General features: G+C 43.4%; 1 protein-coding gene across 5 annotated transcripts in view; it reads left to right on the forward strand.

Moving 5' to 3' along the window:
* The first annotated feature begins 6149 nt into the window (after positions 1–6149).
* The window catches only part of PIANP (PILR alpha associated neural protein), a 33664-nt gene continuing 24859 nt past the window's right edge, over positions 6150–14954 (forward strand). For 2 of the 5 annotated variants that reach the window (XM_075348302.1, XM_075348306.1), the window contains exons 1-2: positions 6745–6881; positions 7688–7738. In XM_075348302.1, the coding sequence (XP_075204417.1) occupies positions 7731–7738 (8 nt within the window). In that variant the 5' untranslated portion in view covers positions 6745–6881; positions 7688–7730. Of the gene's footprint in view, positions 6181–6274; positions 6299–6744; positions 6882–7687; positions 7739–14954 lie in introns of those variants that run through there. The other 3 variants (XM_075348304.1, XM_075348307.1, XM_075348305.1) reach the window with 3 other exon arrangements.

Consider the following 14954-nt stretch of genomic DNA (forward strand, 5'->3'; position numbering starts at 1 on the left):
ATTATTCCTCCTGCAATAATAATGACCCATTAGTGACAACTCCAGTCAAAATACCCCACTATTGCCCCCCCCACCCCTGCAGTAATAATGACCCATCAGTGCCCCCCAGTTATAACGACCCATTATTGCCCCCTGCAGTAATAATGACCCATTAGTGCCCCCTCCAATAATAATGCCCCATCATTGCCCCCGCAGTTATAATGCCCCATTATTCCCCCCACAGTAATAATGCCCCATTATTCCCCCTGCAGTAATAATGCCCCATTATTCCTCCTGCAGTAATAATGCCCCATTATTCCCCCCACAGTAATAATGCCCCATTATTCCCCCCGCAGTAATAATGCCCCATTATTCCCCCCACAGTAATAATGCCCCATTATTCCCCCCACAGTAATAATGCCCCATTATTCCCCCCACAGTAATAATGCCCCATTATTTTTCCTGCAGTAATAATGCCCCATTATTCCCCCCACAGTAATAATACCCCATTATTCCCCCTGCAGTAGTAATGCCCCATTATTCCTCCTGCAGTAATAATGCCCCATTATTCCTCCTGCAGTAATAATGCCCCATTATTGCCCCCTGCACTAATAATAACCCATTAGTTCCCCCTAGTAATAATGCCCCATTAGTTCACCCTCCAGTAATAATGCCCCATTATTCCCCCCACAGTAATAATGCCTCATTATTCCCCCCACAGTAATAATGCCCCATTATTGCCCCTGCAGTAATAATGCCCCATTATTGCCCCCCGCACTAATAATAAGCCATTAGTTCCCCCTAGTAATAATGCCCCATTAGTTCACCCTCCAGTAATAATGCCCCATTATTGCCTCCCCCCACAATAATTATGCCCCATTATTGCCCCCTGCAGTAATAATGCCCCATTATTGCCATCTGCAGCAATAATGCCCCATCAGTGCAGACCCCCCCATTACAATTCCCCAGTATTGCCCCCTGCAGTAATAATACCCATCCAACACCAAAAACAGAGAATGTGAGCCCGGCTCCCCCTCACATCACGGTCTGATCCCACAAATGCTCTTCTGGATGAAGGGGCAAAAATTCACACAGACACCTCCAAAATCTTGTAGAAATCCTTCCCAGAGGGGCGGGAGGTGTTATATCTGCAGAGGACGACTCCATATTAATGTCTATGGATGTAGGACGGGAGGTCAGAAAAGCCCCTGGAGGAATGTGGAGGGGCACATACGTTTCTCCATATAGAGTAGCGGTGTTCTGTAGGGGGTATGGTGGGCTGCCCTTTAATTGTATGGGGTGATTTCCATTGATAATAGACTCGTTTTCTCCTCTAGGACATATTTGGTCAGGTTTATCCCGTCCCATATTTTTTCTGGGATTTATAGCCGGTGACGATGGTCCCTTCTGGCGCCCGGCTGCACGGAGCACGGGGTGTCGGGTCCTCCATGTATAAATACCAGTAATCACTGTAACAGATGGACGCCGTATGATTGACAGGAAGTGTAATGACAGGACTGGGACCAACGTAAAGGATCCGATGATGCTGTAGGAAGCCACACAGATTGTGAGCCTACGAGCCGGGCCTTCCTTGTGTTCCCGCAATGTGTTCCTGACATCTCCGGCAAGTCTTATGTAAGACGACTATTATTATTAATTGAGTATGTAGGCAGATAACAGAGAAACAAGGCTGAAAGCCGAGGCTCATGTCAGGGGAGAATGGAAGAAAGACCACCCTGCTGGTGTGAGTGGGGGGGAACGCGGCGTGTGCTGTGCTGTCGACGAACCTTTCATGAATTCATTCACCGACTCATTCAACGCTTGGAAGCAGCTTCCTAAAATTAGCAATAACTTACAATAGACGGAAGAGAAAAAAAAAAAAAGCCTCTCCTTCAAGGACTGAACGTGAAGAACGTTCTGCAGAAGACGTAGAATTTTCCTTCAATGATCCTGCTAGGAAATAAAGGGATCGCATCGTCTGCAGACTATCGCAGACTGAGACGCCCTGCAGGTGGAAGCTTGGGGGCATCCGACGCTGACGTATTAGGATGGGTATTAGGTGGAGATGGCAGGATGGCAGTAAGAGGGCGACCGGGGACCACACGGCAAAATCACACCCCCTGAAAACCCTGCCGTATAGCGATGCCCGCCGCTCCTATCCTGGGTCTGCCCCCCAGTATCTCGCCCGCTATGGGGCAGCCATGTGTATCAGATCTGGAGGATTTTTGGAAAAAAAAACAGAGCTATTTTGGGACCATCTTCCATTTATACTGGTGTCTTTTTAGTCTTTATTTTATAGCGCCAACATATTCCTCAGCGCTTTACATACATCAGCAACACTCTCCCCATTGGGGCTCACAATCTAAATTCCCTATCAGGATGTCTTTGGAGTGTGGGAGGAAACCGGAGAACCCGAAGGAAAGCCACGCAGAACATACAAACTCCTTGTAGATGTTGTCCTTGGTGGGATTTGAACCCAGGACCCTAACGCTGCAAGACTGCAGTGCTAACCACTGAGCCACCATATTGACCACTGAGCAACCTTGCTGCCCTTTTTATGTGACAGATGGGCATTGAAGCACCAAGGCCTGGTGTGACTATTACCACTATATGCCATAACTGTGCCCATGAGAAGTCCATTTGATGTGTACCCAGAGCAAACAGCTCATGGGGCACTGTGGATGTACAAGTGCCACGAAGGTGCCCATTTATGCAAAGGGGTAAATCGGGGACGATATGGTGTGTTAGGTTGCAACTCGTAAAGAATAGATGGAAGGGTTCACAAATCAGATCGATAAGTGCCAACACCAACGTGCAAATCGTACTTCTATTATGGGGCATCTGGAGAGGGCAGGTGGACCCTATGGGGCATCTGGAGAGGACAGAGAGATCCTATGGGGCATCTGGAGGGGACAGGGGGACCCTATGGGGCATCTGGAGAGGACAGGGGGACCCTATGGGGCATCTGGAGAGGACAGGGGGACCCTATGGGGCATCTGGAGAAGACAGGGGGACCCTATGGGGCATCTGGAGAAGACAGGGGGACCCTATGGGGCATCTGGAGAGGACCCAACCCAGTCTGGTACAATTCTCTGTTTTATTAGGTGGCGAGGACCTGATATAGATCTCCTCAACCCAAGACATAAAACATATGGATCATGAAGACCTCCTGTCCCCCGGGGTTGAGGGATATGGTAATGTTAACCCGTAATGTAATGTTTTCTATGGTACCCGCTCACCTTTACATACACTCCTGTCTGGCACAGGTGAATGCTAACATTAAAAAAAATCAATGGGTACCCCCAGATGGCACTAATATTAGATGCCAATAACAGAATAAAGTTTTGCTCCAAATCATACATGGTTCACATGAATGTCTATAATTGATTGGGGGCAGAATCCTAGTGCCCACATAAAGGACACTGATGAACGCCAACAACGAACAACATAAATGAGTTTGGGTAAAAGTCAACAAAGAACAAACAAGAGGATCAATGAGCGCCCAAAGAGGGTATTATAAGAGTGGGCGCATAGCTAAGTCTGGGGACTATTCGCATAACAGTTTTTGCGTGGCAAGAGCCCACATGAGGAGTTTGTCTCAATGTCCACACAACATCAAAAAGTTCCCACCAATATCAGTGAGGTGCATCATCTGTGTACCCATTATCAAAGCGGCGCATACAGTATGAGCATAGAATATCTTGTCCTAGAATCACTGTGCCCACTGGGGGCTCAGCTAGTGCCCACCGATTGTCAACACAAAAAATTATAAGTGCCCATAAAGGGAATTATCAAAGTGTCCACATGAGTGAGGATCAGCGCAACCCACATGAGTGAGGATCAACGCAACCCACATCAGTGAGGATCAAAGTAACCCATATGAGTGAGGATCAACGCAACCCACATCAGTGAGGATCAAAGTAACCCATATGAGTGAGGATCAACGCAACCCACATGTGAGGATCAGCGCAACCCACATATGTGAGGATCAGCACAACCCACATAATGAGGATCAGCGCAACCCACATAAGTGAGGATCAGCGCAACCTGGATAAATGAGGATCAACACAGCCCACATAAGTGAGGATAAGTGAAGCCCATATAAGTGAGGATCAGCGCAGTCCACATAAGTGAGGATCAGTGCAGCCCATATAAGTGAGGATCAGCGCAACCCACATAAGTGAGGATCAAAGTAACCCATATGAGTGAGGATCAACGCAGCCCACATGTGAGGATCAGCGCAACCCACATATGTGAGGATCAGTGCAACCTGGATAAATGAGGATCAACACAGCCCACGTAAGTGAGGATAAGTGAAGCCCATATAAGTGAGGATCAGCGCAGTCCATATAAGTGAGGATCAGCGCAGCCCATACAAGTGAGGATCAGCGCAACCCACATGAGTGAGGATCAGCGCAGCCCATACAAGTGAGGATCAGCGCAGTCCACATAAGTGAGGATCAGCGCAGTCCACATAAGTGACGATTAGCGCAACCTACATAAGTGAGGATCAACGCAACCCACATAAATGAGGATCAGCACAACCTACATAAGTGAGGATCAGCACAACCCACATAAATGAGGATCAGCACAACCCACATAAATGAGGATCAGCACAACCCACATAAATGAGGATCAGCACAACCCACATAAATGAGGATCAGCACAACCCACATAAATGAGGATCAGCGCAAATCATCTTTTGCTGAAATCACCTACATAAGAGGTTTGGATGAACACCCGCACAACGTCAATAAGTGAGGCGTATTGTGTGCCCATGGAGGGCATTGTCAAAGTGGTCACATCCCCAAAATCTGGGACGTTACAACCTAGGATATCTCATATCGGAATCACTGTGCCCACTCAGCAGTTGCCCACCGATAGGGTTCAGGTGAGTGTCACGGGCATTCTCACGATGCCTGCATACTGGAGTATCAACATTAAACCTCTTGTGCTAAGAGCACCCACATTTAGGGTTCAGTTGGAGATATCAATAGTCAGTGCCCACGGTGTGGATGTAAAAATGAGATTCCGAAAAATGCCAAGTGCCACGAAGGCCATTATCAAAGTGCTCACATACAGGTAAATCAACATAAAATATGTCTCGTCGGAGAAACCCGCATCGAAGGTTTAAATGAACAGAGAACATTGATTTGCCCCCCTATAGGGATGATGTGAACGCCAACATAGCAGATCAATGAGTGCCCACCGCCGGCATTATCAAAGTGGGTTTGGATGAATGTCAACATAAGGATTAATGAGTTCCTGCATACGGGAGAAGCAACATGACATGGCTTTTTGTGTACGTGCCCACATGGAGGGTTCAGGTAAAAGTCAACACTAGCAATGAGCGGCTGCCGGCGGAGGGCACGATCAAAGTTCCTACAGAGGTGGAGGCAATAGGGATGATGTCAGCCTAGAGACGGCTTATATAAGGGCTTCTGCCACATGAATGGGCATTGATGGGTCAGGGGAGGTGGCTCGCATACGGGAGAAGCAACATGACATTTATTTTTCTGTAAGTGCCCACATAGAGGGTTCAGGTAAAAGTCAACACTGGCAATGAGCGGGTACCGGTGGAGGGCATGATCAAAGTTCCTACAGAGGTGGAGGCAATAGGGATGATGTCAGCCTAGAGGATGATATTGAGGCGGCTTATATAAGGGTTTCTGCCACATGGATGGGCACTGATGGGTCAGGGGAGGTGGCCCATATCGGTGCCCACATACGGCGGTGACAGACTGCCCCATCGGTGATGGAGGCTGGACCTGATGGTCCTTACAATATAACCATGCAATCCTGAACCGCAGAGACATCTGTATGGAATAAGAGACAGTCAGGACCAAGGAGAGAGACGAGACAGACATGAGACAGTCGCAGACAGGAGACAGACTGCTGCTTGGAGAAAGTGGAAGCAAGCGCAGAGGGAAAGAGACAAGAAAAAATGAGACCTGGAAAGGATACGAGACAGACACCTTTGGAAAAGACAGCCATTTGCATCTAGAATTAGCCCCGGTCCTCAGAGACAGGACATTTGTGCAATGATTTGTGCAACTGAGAGATGAGCTCAGGGGGAGGAGATGTGAGACTCGCAAAATAGAGACAGACCAGACAGCTATGTGCGGAGAGAGCGCGAGAGGTGGACATTTGGGTGGAAAGGAGACAGCTGGTACCAGCGATGCGCTCTCCTCTGTCTCCATGGTAACCTCTAGGCATCTCGCAAGGAGACAGCAAACAAGAGATAGGAGGGGAAGGAAGGGGGTGCAGGGAGGATGGAGAGAGACTCCGAAAGTACGATCTAGAAAGAGAGAGCCGAGGAGTGAGTGACGGACCCGGCATCCTTGGGATGTCACATGAAAAGAGACACACAGAGAATCGAGCGGGAGGCGTCCTCTCTTCCGTACGCAATGTCCCCGTCTTGTCAGAGCCTGCAATAACTTGTACCATTAACGCAGCTCTGCAGAGCATCTCGCCATTAACCCGTTGTTCACAGCCGGGCTAACTGTCCGTTTATTACCCTCCAGCCTCCCAACGGTCTACGATAACCATCTATCGGGGAAGGGGGGGGAGGTTCACAACCGGTCAAGCCGAGGAAGTCACCCCTGATCTCGCCCCCACAGATCCTCACTCCATTTGTCCCCAAGACACTGCAGAATGTTGCATCTTGCATGCAACAGTGGACAAGGAAGGGTAAAGAGCAAGAGAAGAGAAAGGTGGAGACAGTCTGCGAGGGAGGGAGAGAGATAATATGAGTGGATGGAAGGGAAAGAGGGGGAGAGAGTGAAAGTGTGAGAGGGAGGGAGAGAGAGCGCAGTCATCCTGCCAGACAGAGCGAGAAAAAGAGAAAGCAGAGGTAGACCGGGAAGCGGCACCCTAACACCAGCCTGCACCCCAAATCTGAGGTCAGAGCACCGAAGCACCAGTCATGTGTGTGTGTATTCCTGTGTCGTGTGTGATATTCATGGGGAAGAGCATCTCTGCTCTCCGGCTCTGGGCATCTCCACCTGTTGTGCATGCATGTAGCGGTGCGCCAGATGGGTGTGTGGCTGCAGCACTCGGCGTGTGTGTGTGTGGCACTGACACTGCATGTGTGGCCACTGACACTGCATGCTCTGTGGGTGTGTCACTCACTTGTGCACCACCAGTTGCTTTGTGCACACGGGTACATTGGTGTCTTCAGCACCAAAGTATTCACCTTCCAGAAGCAAAACTGAAAAAAAGCAACCTGTGGCATGGGGGAGAACTATAAATACCAGCTTAGTAAACTCAGATCCAGGTCTATTTTCCAAATCGCAATCTGACAGCACTGAATGGGTTAAATCTTTGAACGTCATCTATATATCTTCACCCTCCCATACACAAGAGTCCTAGACAGACTTTACAAAGGTTCAGACCTGTATGTAAATACCCCCGCCAAACCAGAGTGGCATGTGGCACCCTCCCCACCCCCTCCGCTGGCACCCAGCTCATATCACCCCCCCCTTTAGCACCTACGCCCCTTATTTATATAACACCTTATAATGACTGATGCGATTTCGATAGTATTTTTCCAGCTCCCGCTTGCAAAAAATCAGGGTACAGAGGATGTCTATGATCATATTGGGAGGGTTCGGAGAATAATATGGGATGGACCAGATAATAATGGGTATCCAAGGAAGTGTAGGCTATTCTACAGATGTCTGTGTCTAACCGAATCTTCAACCCACAGGCAATGATCATCTCGTCTTGGGGTTAACTCTGTGCGGTCCAACATGACGTGGTATGTAAGACCATATAATGGGGTCTAAGCTGGGTGTGGGGGGGTAGTAAGAGTAGAAGGGTAAGATTTATGGATGTCTGTAGTGTCTGTATACACTTTCAGTGATAAAAGAATATAGGAGTACTATACATTTATTGGGGTATGAGTATATAGGATGGAGATATGTGTATATGTGCATTTTGGAATTTAAGGTTCTATATATTTATAAATGATGTATAGGATACATTGGATATATATATATATATATATATATAAGGTTATGATCATGTATAGAATATATATCTCAGGAGTTACAAGATATATAGGATACATACTAATTTAGGTATGTAGAAGTGTACATGGGTATATATAAGGGGTTGTGTAGACGAGGTGTACATGGGTATATATAAGATGTATTTATATACACTACAATATATAGAACATCTAAGACATATTATAAACAAAGAATGAACTATAAAATAATAAACAGGGTGTTAAGTATTCGGATGAAGCAATGGTAGAATACACAACTTTGCTGAAGGAGAATAGAATGCCCAAAATTAGAGCGCACAATGATTGATGTAGAAAGGTCAGAATATGATGTGCTCCAATGCTCACAGCGTGAGAGAAAATAATAACAGGGTTTTAAGTATTTAGATGAAGCAATGGTAGAATGCTCAATCATTGAGGAAAGAGAATTAGAATGCCCAAAATTAGAGCGCGTATTGATTGATGTAGAAAGGTCAGAATATGATGTGCTCCAATGGTCAAAGCATTAGAGAAAACAATAACAGGGTTTTAAGTATTTGGATGAAGCAATGGTAGAATGCACAACTTTGCTGAAGGAGAATTAGAATGCCCAAAATTAAAGGGCGCATTGGTTGATGTAGAAAGGTCAGAATATGATGTGCTTCAACGGTCAAAGCGTGAGAAAATAATAATAGGGTTTTAAGTATTTGGATGAACCAATGGTAGAATGCACAATCTTTGCTGAGGGAGAATTAGAATGCCCAAAAATTAGAGCGCACATTGATCGATGTAGAAAGGTTACTATATGATGTGCTCCAATGGTCAAAGCATTAGAGAAAACAATAACAGGGTTTTAAGTATTTGGCTGAAGCAATGGTAGAATGCACAATCTTTGCTGAATGAGAATTAGAATGCCCCAAAATTAGAGCGCGCATTCATTAATGTAGAAAGATCAGAATATGACTATATGATGGTTCTCCAATGGTCAAAGTGTGAGAGAAAATAAAGAATACACAGGGGTTGTGGTAGGTTTGATTGCTTTGTGTAGGGAAACATTGCTGCCTCGATGGGCAAAGCAGAATTAGAATGTGCAGAGTGTTTACAAGAGCAAACATCGATTTTGTGATAATGTTAGAATGCGCTGTTTGTATGGTGGACACGATGTGATACAAAGCCTCAGTTCGGAAGAAGGGATGGTAGAATGCCTTACGTCTTGAGGAAAGCAAAACTAGAAAGTCCAGGATTTAAAGATAAAAAAGATTAGAATTCCTCGTACAAAGAAAGAATGTTAGAATGCTCTGTATGTACGGTGCCGCAATGTTACAATGTGTAGACTACGAGAAAGGAAGAAGCAGAGTGCGTCATATAGAGAAACTGTTGAAAAAGCTCTGCATGTAAGGTCAAAAAAATCTATACTATCCTAAGTACGGGCCACTGCATGTCAGAAAGTACAAGATGTCCGCACTCTAATCTAGCCAATCTGGATTGATTGACATCCCGGAGGACTGGACACGTCAGCACCTTCGCAAAATCTTGCACTTGGGCCATGGAGCTTCTTGCGCATGCGCAGAGATGAAGGCCATACACCATGCATGCGCCTTAACTCAAATTTGGACAGAACTTCTAAAGTTGTTCCCTGTCCTCAGGGATCGTAGTCAAGCCAGATTTGGCGGGATTACAGAGAGTGAACATTTTGACTCGTCTTTGAATGGTTTCCACCATTTCGACTGCAAAGAGCTCATCAACGTTTGGCACGCGCAGGCATGAAAGTTGTTGTTTTTATCGTAATGAGGCATCTACTTCGGCAACAAAGGACACATTTGGAGAGTACAGGAAAATAATAGTCAGATACTGTTGGCAGATTAGGAGTAGAAGCCCTTGCGACAGGTTTCCCTTTAAATCATGACAGTCTGGCCCATGGTAGCCACCACTGGGGGTGACCCCAACATAGAAAGCAATACACCTCTCATTAAACTGAAGAATTCAATCAGTATCCACTAAACTACTGCCATCTGTCTAGTATGATATTGGATAAGGAGAAAGTTTAGAATGCCCAATACAATAATACAATAACACAATACACAATAAGAAGAAGCCACGCTAAATTGGAAATTAAAGGTGGCGTGAAGCGTGACAGAACGTAAGACGAAATGCTAGAATCTGTAGAAAGGGACAGAAGTGAAAGTACATCAGCATATGCAGGGTTAAGACAAAATCACAAGTTAAAAAACAGAATGTTCACTGTGAGGGCAATGCTTACATAACTGCAGTACAGGGAAATGATGATACAGTGGGCACACAGCCTTGATAGCAGGAAGCCAAAATTGTGGGTAACCATTGTTAGAAAGCACTCTAATAGAAAATCATAGTCAAGTTGCCAAAGTACCAACAGCTGGTGTAAAACTAAACAATAACAGCATTGTTAAAATCTTAAAAGCAATAGTAGAATGCTGACATAGTATGGAAGCAATAGTAGAATGCTCACTTAGCATGGAAGCAATAGTAAAATGCTGACATAGTGTAGATGCAATAATAGAATACTCACATTGTATGGAAGCAATAGTAGAATACTTATATTGTATGGAAGCAATAGTAAAATGCTCACAGAGTAAAGAAGCAATAGTAGAATGCTCACATAGTATGGAAGCAATAGTAGAATGCTCACATAGTATGGAAGCAATAGTAGAATGCTCACAGTATGGAAGCAATAGTAGAATGTTCATATAGTATGGAAGCAATAGTAGAATGTTCATATAGTATGGAAGCAATAGTAGAATGCTCATATAGTATGGATGCAATAGTAGAATGCTCATATAGTATGGATGCAATAGTAGAATGCTGACTTAGCACGGAAGCAATAGTAAAATGCTGACATAGTGTAGAAGCAATAGTAGAATGCTGACATAGTATGGAAGCAATAGTAGAATGCTCACAGTATGGAAGCAATAGTAGAATGCTCACATAGTATGGAAGCAATAGTAGAATGCTCACAGTATGGAAGCAATAGTAGAATGCTCACAGTATGGAAGCAATAGTAGAATGCTCACAGTATGGACGCAATAGTAGAATGTTCATATAGTATGGAAGCAATAGTAGAATGCTCATATAGTATGGAAGCAATAGTAGAATGCTCACATAGTATGGAAGCAATAATATAATACTCACATTGTATGGAAGCAATAGTAGAATACTTATATTGTATGGAAGCAATAGTAAAATGCTCACAAAGTAAAGAAGCAATAGTAGAATGCTCACATATATGGAAGCAATAGTAAAATGCTCACAAAATGGGAAAGCAATAGTAAAATGCTCACATAGTATGGAAGCAATAGTAGAATGCTCACATAGTATGGAAGCAATAGTAGAATGCTCACATTTTATAGAAGCAATAGTAGAATGCTCATATAGTATGGAAGCTACAGTAGAATGCTCATATAGTATGGAAGCAATAGTAGAATGCTCACATGGTATGGAAGCAATAGTAGAATGCTCATATAGTATGGAAGCTATAGTAGAATGCTCACAGTATGGAAGCAATAGTAAAATGCTCACATAGTATGGAAGCAATAGTAAAATGGTCACAAAGTAGGGAAGTAATAGAATGCTTACATAGCAGAGAAGCTGTAGAAGAATGCTCAAATATTAAGAAAGCAATAATAGAAATCTCACAAAATAGAGAGGCAATAGTAGAATGCTTACATAATAGGCAAGGAATTGTATAATCCACATAGTAGAATACTTTCATATTAGATAAGCAGTAGAAGAATACTGACTTAGAAAGGAAGCAATAGTAGAATGCTCAAAGAATTAAAGCAAAAGTACATTGCTCACATAGTATGGAAACAATAATAGAATGCTCACATCATTAGGAAGCAATAGTAGAATGCTCACATCATAGGGAAGCAATATACATGTCTTATGTCTTACATAGCTGTAAAGCAGTAGAGGAATGCTTACATTATAGAGAATAATAGAATACCCACAGAGTTTGGAAGACATTTATGCAATGATTATGTAATATCCAAGCAGTAGTAGAATACTCACAAAATAGGAAAGCAATAGTAGAGCGCTCACATAGAATGGAAGTAATAATAGAATGCTCACACATTAGAGAAGTAATAGAATGCTCACATAATAGGGAAGCAATAATAGAGCGCTCACATAGTATTGAAGCAATAATAGAATGCTCACATATTAGAGAAGTAATACAAGAATGCTTACATAATAGGGAAGCAATAGTAGAGCACTGAAATACCATCAAAGCAATAATAGAATGCTCACATATTAGAGAAGTAATAGTAGAGCGCTCATATAATAGGGAACCAATAGTAGAGTGCTCACATAGTATTGCAGCAATAATAGAATGCTCACATATAAGAGAAGTAATAGTAAAGCGCTCACAAAATAGGAAAGCAATAGTATAGCACTCACATACGGTAGTATGGAAGCAATAATAGAATGCTCACATATTAGAGAAGTAATACAAGAATGCTTACATAATAGGGAAGCAATAGTAGAGCACTGAAATAGTATCAAAGCAATAATAGAATGCTCACATATTAGAGAAGTAATAGTAGAGCGCTCATATAATAGGGAAGCAATAGTAGAGTGCTCACATAGTATTGAAGCAATAATAGAATGCTCACATAGAGAAGTAATAGTAGAGTGCTCACAAAATAGGAAAGCAATAGTAGAGCACTCACATACGGTAGTAGTATGGAAGCAATAATAGAATGCTCAAATATTAGAAAAGTAATAGTACAGCGCTCACATAATAGGGAAGCAGTAATAGAGCGCTCACATAGTATGGAAGCAATAATAGAAAGCTCACATTGTATGGAAGAAATGGTTCGCATCGTTTGGAAGATTAGTTGCATAGTATGGAAGTAATGGTAGAATGCTCTGGTGATTTGCATTCTAGGAAGCAAATTAAACTATTGCAGGATAAACTAAGTGTCCTCCTGACTGTTTCTGTCAATTATCTCGCTGTTTTCAATAACAAGTAAATGAAGTGTGAATGCAGCTATGGAGGATAATACAGGCTGGAACGCAGAACCAGCGCAAGATAAAACAAAAATATTGTGCTTAGTGGCTCAGCGTCTTCAGATGTCTTTGAAGGGTTTTCTGCTTTGGACAATCCCTTATTGTCAGGATTCATGATGATGATCAGCTGTAATCTGCAGAGGAATCCAGCAACAAGCGTTCAGATTCCATATAGGACCACCACAGACGAAGTTAGGTACAGCCCAAAAAGTACCACAAAGTTGTGCCGCTGTGTAAAATGTAGAGGAAAGAAGAATGCAATGATGTGGAAATCTTTTATATTTCCATAACACAGAAAATATCACACATCAGAAGTTGAACAATGGACGCTTTTTCATTTGATTTGAAAAAATTAACTTTACAAATTCATGAAAGCGACAAATCTCAGAAAAGTAGTGCTCAGACGCGTCCACCATTGTGTCCCTCTTCTTTTTACAACGGCCTGTACACGTCTGGGAATTGAGGAGACAATTGCTGGAGTTTTAAGAGAACTTTGTCCCATTCTTGTCTGATGTAGGATTCTCACTGCTCCACAGTAGGGGGTATTTTCTGGATTTTTAATTATATAGTGCATAAATGTTTTCTATTGGTGAAGTTCTGGACTGCACAAGGCCGGTTTATCACCCGAACTCTTCTTCTGTGAAGTCGTGCTGCTGTGATGGGTGCAGACTGTAGTTTATTTGGCTGAAATATACAAGGTCTTCACTGAAATAGATGTTGTCTGAATGAAGCAGATATTGTTCTAACACCTCTATATAATGTGTAAACTTCCCAGTCATAGGTACTAATGCAGTCCTATACCACCAGAGATGCAGAACTCTGAACTGATAACTAAGTAGATGGTCCCTCTCCTTGATAACAAACTGGATGGTCCCTCTCCTTGATAACATACTGGATGGTCCCTCTCCTTGATAACAAACCAGATGGTCTCTCTCCTTGATAACAAACTAGATAGTCCCTCTCCTTTACAAGAACCCGGATGGTCCCTCTCCTTCATAAGAACCCTGATGGTTCCTCTCCTTGATAAGAAAATGGATGGTCCCTCTCCTCAATAACAAACTGGATGGTCCCTCTCCTTGATAACAAAGTGGATGGTCCCTCTCCTTGATAAGAACCCAGATGGTCCCTCGCCTTGATACCAAAATGGATGGTTCCTCTCCTCAATAACAAACTGGATGGTTCATCTCTTCGATAACAAGCTGGATGGTCTCTCTCCTTGATAACAAGCTGGATTGTCCCTCTCCTCGATAATAAACTGGATGGTCGCTCTCCACAATAACAATCCAGATTATCCCTCTCCTCGATAACAAATTGGATGGTCCGTCTCCTCGATAACAAACTGGATGGTCTCTCACCTCGATAACAAACCGGATGGTCCTTCTCCTCAATAACAAGTTGGATGATCCCTCTCCTTGATAACATGCTGGATGGTCCCTCTTCTCGATAACAAACTGGATGGTGCCTCTCCTCCTGAGTCCGCAGGAAACGCACTCACAGTTCCTTTAATGAATTTCACAGTTTGATCCATCTGACGACAGAACAGTTTTTCATTTTGCCATTTCCCATTATAAAAAAGCTTTGGAGTTTCTGGATTGTGTTGATATTTGGCTTATTTGCATGATGGATCATTAACTTGTATTTAGGGATTGCATGGAGAACTGTAATCACAGGCAATAATTTCTGGAAATATACTGAAACCATTGCAGTGATTTTCATGACCAAATCATGCCTGTATTTATTGCAGAGCTGTCTGGCAGCCCATAGATGCAATAATGGCAGTCGGCTTTGTCCCTTGACACCACTGATTTCTCCAGAATCTCTCAATCTTATGATGATATTATATACTGTAGATGGTAGATATTCAAAGTCTTTGCAATTTTACATTTTTCTTCAAAGTTTCCACAATTTTTAGACCTAATTGTTCACAGATTAGTAACCACTGACT

The sequence above is a fragment of the Anomaloglossus baeobatrachus genome, chromosome 5 (assembly GCF_048569485.1).
Source record: "Anomaloglossus baeobatrachus isolate aAnoBae1 chromosome 5, aAnoBae1.hap1, whole genome shotgun sequence".
Lineage (NCBI taxonomy): Eukaryota > Metazoa > Chordata > Amphibia > Anura > Aromobatidae > Anomaloglossus > Anomaloglossus baeobatrachus.